The sequence below is a fragment of the Triticum dicoccoides genome, chromosome 2A (genome assembly GCF_002162155.2).
Source record: "Triticum dicoccoides isolate Atlit2015 ecotype Zavitan chromosome 2A, WEW_v2.0, whole genome shotgun sequence".
In the NCBI taxonomy this organism is placed as follows: Eukaryota; Viridiplantae; Streptophyta; class Magnoliopsida; order Poales; family Poaceae; genus Triticum; species Triticum dicoccoides.
The window spans coordinates 719,299,170-719,305,378 of NC_041382.1; the positions used below are offsets into that span (position 1 = coordinate 719,299,170).

Here is a 6,209-nt window from a genome sequence, read left to right on the forward strand (position 1 = left end):
AAAGTGGCACTGCCTAACAACCCGAGCTATAGCTGAGTGGATATATGCATTCATCCCTAGAGAACAGGAGGAGAGTGTTAGACGTGGAAGCGCAACTTCTCCCCTCTATCTCGCTAACAAACCAATGGTCACTTGTTAATCTCTTCTCTCGTCGACTCCTCAGTCCTCACTCCTCTGTTTTCGCTTGAGCGCAACCAGCCATGGCTTCCCACCCGTCGCCGCCGCCGGCACACCCCATACCACCCGCTCCCACCACTATAAGTGACCTCGACGACTACCTGCTCCGAGAGATCTTCCTCCGCCTCCCGAACTTCCCCAGCCTCGCCTCTGCCGCCCTCACCTGCTCCGGCTTCCTCGGCGCCGTCCGTTCGTCCCGCGCCTTCCGCCGCCGCTTCCGCGCGCTCCACGCACCCCCGCTCCTCCCTCGCTTCTTCGCATACACAATAATGGCCTTCCCCACCTCACGACGGCCCTTCGCCGGATTCACCCACCTCGTAGACGACGACGATTCTGACTGGCGGGTCGATTTCTCCAATCCTTTGGCCTACAATGGCGGCTGCATGGCCATTAAACACCCGATCATCAAGCAGGGAGTTTGGTACAACCCCCAAACGATGGCTCTGTTTCTCCGCCCCAAGGAGCACCATGACATGCCCGCCGGCACCTCCCTTGGGTTCCACACATTCTGCTCCCAAGAGGATCAGAGGCCGTCCCATGTGGTATGTGTCCGTCAAGACTACTCATGGGATAGGCTACGCATCGCTGTCTTCTCATCGGACACCATGGAGTGGCAGATTTTTCCGGAGATTGCGACGCTGCTGCCTCAGGGCTTCAGGTGCACAGCCTGCACCGTGCTAGATGGGTTTATCTGTTGGCAAACCGAGTCCATCATGGGGGTGTATGTCAGCGAGTACATTTTCGTGCTCAAAACAGATACATTTCAGTTCTCTCGAATGGATCTGCCGCCGCCCTTGAGAGTGGTACACCAAAAATTTAAGATTGGTCAGACCACTGATGGAAAGCTCTGTATCGTAGATGAGAAGGAATGCACACTTTCTGTTTGGATCTTGACAGCGGACGATGATGGCGTTGACAGATTTGTGCTGCACAAGATGTTCCCGTTGCACTCTAGCTTTATGGAGGTCACCAGCTGCTCAGTGGAAGATACAATCTCAGTGCGGCTTATGACGGTTTTCAATGGTTTTGTGTACTTTGATCAGTTCAAATCCCCTGAGTGGTTCTTGTCCTTGTCTCTGGAAACAGCAGAGCTGAAGCAGCATCTGAAGAATAGAAAGCGACCTAGCTTCCACGTCCATCCCTACTCGGCCTGGCCTCCTTCTATGGAATACATCTCGGTAAGCAATGTGACCATGGTGCTAAGGATTCTCTTCCTTTTTATGTTTGGTCCATAAATTGTATGCAATGATATTTCCTGAGGCGATTGTACTGCTATGATATGCTATCAGTTTTAGTCAAAGTAACATGTCTTTGCATAACTCGTAGTAGAGGAGCTAGCAGTGCTATTCCCATTCCTTTAAAAAAAATACTCCACATGCATAATCTACACAAATCTAAGACAAGTAATTTGAGACCGAGGTTGTATAGTACACAACCTCAACTTTCCGTTTTACATTACTACAAGAGGATGCAAAATTGTTAACTTCTAGCATGACGGTTTATGCATGTTATATGATAGCAGTAGCATTGAGATATAAAAGCTCCACATATAGAATCTATAACTAGTACATGAATAGCCTGATTTGTCAATGGTGTTTAAAAGTTTGTCAATGCAGATTATATGATAGCATTATTATAAAGCTCCACATACATAATCTATAACTAGTATATGTATAGCTAGGTTTTGCAGTAGTGTTTAAGTATTCAGATATGGATTTCATCCCCGTTGCCATCTAGAGCTGCTCCTCCGTGCTTGCTGCTGCCGGCGGCGAGGGCAAGTATGAGCAAGAGCAGAAACGTGGCCATGGCGAATCGATCGGTGGGTTGCTCCATCGATCTCTTCTTTTCGATGAACAGAACAATGAATCAAGGAGTATATATGGTGGCGGTGGCAACTCACACCCATCGCACTGCACACTTGACTGCTCGATCCTAGCGCAACGAAACCAGCGTGAAATGGCACAACAAGTGTGACTTACTGCCCATGTTCCAACCTGCAGCACCACCATACGCGTGCTTCAATTCCAACCTCTAGCTTTTGCATCCAAGGATGTGATGAGCACTCTGTGATTTGCTGAAATTATCGACCATCATCAAAGATCAAGCAGAACATTCCAAGAAACACAACATTTTCAGCTGAAGAACACAAAAATGTTTGCGGAATTCTAATGATAACATGGCTAAAATACATAATTAGCCTAGATGCAGTGTGCGAGCGTTACCGATTTTTAGTTCAACGGTGGTTTTTTAGACCCACAAAAGGGATGAACGGCATTCCATACATGTTCATCTTGTACATATTGTCGAAGGCGGTCACATCATCGTAGTCAAGATAGTCCCGACGTGACAGCGAATCACACCAAACAAGTTTTTGGGCCCGCGTCAACAGTGTGCTCAAAGAAAAAAAATCTGGATCCCTATCTTTTTAATGTTAGCATCACCCTGTGCAAGCAGTTTCATCTTTTTCCTATAGCACATATTATACAGTTTCCTCCTCCCAACCCTGCGTTAGCATATGACCCATACCTGCTGACGAAGTTGTCAAAAATAATGTGTTTTCTCATCCCAGCTCCTGCCATATATAGCTAAGATCGCTGCTCTTTGAAATTCTTTGATCTGATTATGAGACCGGAGAAACGGGACTTTGTTCGGTCTTGCAAGAAAGTTGTTGTGATCATCGATGAAACTGCTGACATACCAAAGTTCACGCTTTTTATCAAGCTTCGCTGTTAAATGGGGTTTGCTGAAGCATCGACTCTCCGGTCTAAGCCTGCAGGTCCGGCCTCCATGGTATAAAATTTGGCCCGTCGTTTTCTTGCCCCGAAACAGAGATACCTCCTCAAGCAGATACTTCCTGCAGGACATTTTCTACGTTTCAGCAAGTCTCTCTTGATGCCGAACCCACATTCCTTCGCGTACTGGTTGTAGAGCATGTATGCCTCCCCTTCTGACCTGGACGTCTTGGCCATCACTTGCCAATGCATATCCAGTGACTCTTCCTAATATTCATCATAGCCGACGACAAGGTCGAACTCAACATCATCGACGTGATCATTGTTCCCTCTAGGACCAACAACACCCCCCCTGCAAAATAAGACATATAACCATTGAGTGGGAGGATGGTGGAGACTTGATGAGGTTATTGAACCGTCTCTTCAACTAGTGTGTGACAGGGCACAGGGAGTTGTTCCTGTGGCACCTACACCAATTGAAGTGGAAGCTTATGATATTGATCATGAAACTTCGGATCAAGTCACTCCCAAACCTCGTAGGATGACAAGGATGCGTACTACTTCAGAGTGGTACGTAATCCTGTCTTGAAGGTCATGTTGCTAGACAACAATGAACCTATGAGCTATGGAGAAGCGATGGTGGGCCCGGATTCCGATAGATGGCTTGAGGCCATAAAATCCGAGAGAGGATCCATGTATGAAAACAAAGTGTAGACTTTGGCAGAACGGCTCGATGGTCGTAAGGCTAATGAGTACAGATGGATTTCAAAAGGAAGACGGACAATGATGGTAAATGTCACCATTAAGAAAGCTCGACTTGTCGTTAAGATGTTTTCCGACAAGTTCAAGGAGTTGACTACGATGAGATTTTCTCACTCGTAGTGATGCTAAGAGTCTGTTGGAATTATATTAGCGATTACTGCATTATTTATGAAATCTTGCAGATAGGATGTCAAAACATTGTTTCCTCGACGATTTTAATGAGGAAAGGTTGTATGTGATACAACCGAAAGGTTTTGTCAATCCCGAAAGATGCTAATAAGTATGCAAAGCTCCAGCAATCCTTCTAAGGACTGGAGTGAGCATCTCGGAGTTGGAATGTATGCTTTGATGATGATCAAAATTTTTGGGTTTGTACAAAGTTTATGAGAAACTTGTATTTCCAAAGAAGTGAGTGGGAGCACTATAGAATTTCTGATGAGTATATGTTGTTGACATATTGTTGATCAGAAATGACGTAGAATTTCTAGAAAGCATATAGGGTTATTTTGAAAGTGTTTTTCAATGGAAAGCCTGGATTAAGCTACTTGAACATTGAGCATCAAGATCTATAAGGATAGATCAAAATGCTTAATAATACTTTCAAATGAGCACATACCTTGACATGATCTTGAAGGTGTTCAAGATGGACCAGTCAAAGAAGGAGTTCTTGCCTGAGTTGTAAGGTACGAAGTTAAGACTTAAAGCTCGACCACGGCAGAATAGAGAGAAAGGACGAAGGTCGTCCCCTATGCTTAAGACGTAGGCTCTTCAGTATGCTATGCTGTGTACCGCACCTGAAGTGTGCCTTGCCATGAGTCAGTCAAGGGGTACAAGAGTGATCCAAGAATGGCTCACAGGACAGCGGTCAAAGTTATCCTTAGTAACTAGTGGACTAAGGAATTTTCTCGATTATGGAGGTGGTAAAAGAGTTCGTCCTAAAGGTTACGACGATGCAAGCTTGACACCTATCCGGATAGCTCTGAGTAGAGAGACCGGATACATATAATGGAGCAATAATTTAGAATAGCTCCAAGTAGAACAGTTGTTTGGAATAGCTCCAAATAGAGCGTGGTAGCTGCATCTAGGAGATGACATAGAGATTTGTAAAGCACACACGGATCTGAAAGGTTCAGACCCGTTGACTAAAACCTCTCTCACAAGCAACATGATCAAACATAAAACTCATTGAGTGTTAATCACATAGTGATGTGAACTAGACTACTGACTCTAGTAAACTCTTGGGTATTAGTCACATGGCGATGTGACCTGTGAGTGTTAATCACATGACGATGTGAACTAGATTATTGACTCTAGTGCAAGTGGGAGACTGTTGGAAATATGCCCTAGAGGCAATAATAAAAGTATTATTATTATATTTCCTTGTTCATGATAATTGTCTTTTATTCATGCTATAACTGTATTATAGGGAAATCGTAATACACGTGTGAATACATAGACCACAATATGTCCCTAGTGAGCCTCTAGTTGACTAGCTCGTTGTGATCAACAGATAGTCATGGTTTCCTGGCTATGGACATTGGATGTCGTTGATAACAGGATCACATCATTAGGAGAATGATGTGATGGACAAGACCCAATCCTAAGACTAGCACAAAAGATTGTGTAGTTCATTTGCTAGAGCTTTGCCAATGTCAAGTATCTCTTCCTTCGACCATGAGAGCGTGTAACTCCTGGATACCGTAGGAGTGCTTTGGGTGTATCAAACGTCACAACGTAACTGGGTGACTATAAAGGTGCACTACAGGTATCTCCGAAAGTATCTATTGTTTTATGCGGATCGAGACTGGGATTTGTCACTCCGTGTAAACGGAGAGGTATCTCTGGGCCCACTTGGTAGGACATCATCATATGCGCAATGTGACCAAGGAGTTGATCACGGGATGATGTGTTACGGAACGAGTAAAGTGACTTGCCGGTAACGAGATTGAACAAGGTATTGGATACCGACGATCGAATCTCGGGCAAGTAACATACCGATAGACAAAGGGAATTGAATACGGGATTGATTAAGTCCTTGACATCGTGGTTCATCCGATGAGATCATCGTGTAACATGTGGGAGCCATCATGGGTATCCAGATCCCGCTGTTGGTTATTGACCGGAGAACGTCTCGGTCATGTCTACATGTCTCCCGAACCCGTAGGGTCTACACACTTAAGGTTCGATGACGCTAGGGTTATAAAGGAAGTTTGTATGTGGTTACCGAATGTTGTTCGGAGTCCCGGATGAGATCCCGGACGTCACGAGGAGTTCCGGAATGGTCCGGAGGTAAAGATTTATATATGGGAAGTCCTATTTTGGCCACCGGAAAATGTTCGGGATTTTTCGGTATTGTACCGGGAAGGTTCTAGAAGGTTCCGGAGTGGGGCCCACCTGCATGGGGGGACCCACATGGACGTGGGTAGTGGGGGCAAGGCCCCACACCCCTGGTCAAGGCGCACCAAGATCCCCCTTAGAAGGAATAAGATCATATCCCGAAGGAATAAGATCAAGATCCCTAAAAAGGGGGGATAACAA

The 6,209-nt window shown here is 45.4% G+C and overlaps 1 protein-coding gene across 1 annotated transcript; it reads left to right on the forward strand.

The window, feature by feature from the left end:
- Positions 1 to 200: 200 nt before the first annotated feature.
- On the forward strand, positions 201 to 1,412 carry LOC119358198. The gene has a single exon (XM_037624861.1). It carries the CDS (start codon positions 201 to 203, stop codon positions 1,410 to 1,412), a length of 1,212 nt encoding a protein of 403 aa, XP_037480758.1.
- The last annotated feature ends 4,797 nt before the right edge of the window (positions 1,413 to 6,209 follow it).

What these genes read in the sequence shown, in the direction of transcription:
- LOC119358198 (XM_037624861.1), top strand. Translation starts at nt 201, where the DNA reads ATGGCTTCCCACCCGTCGCCGCCGCCGGCACACCCCATACCACCCGCT.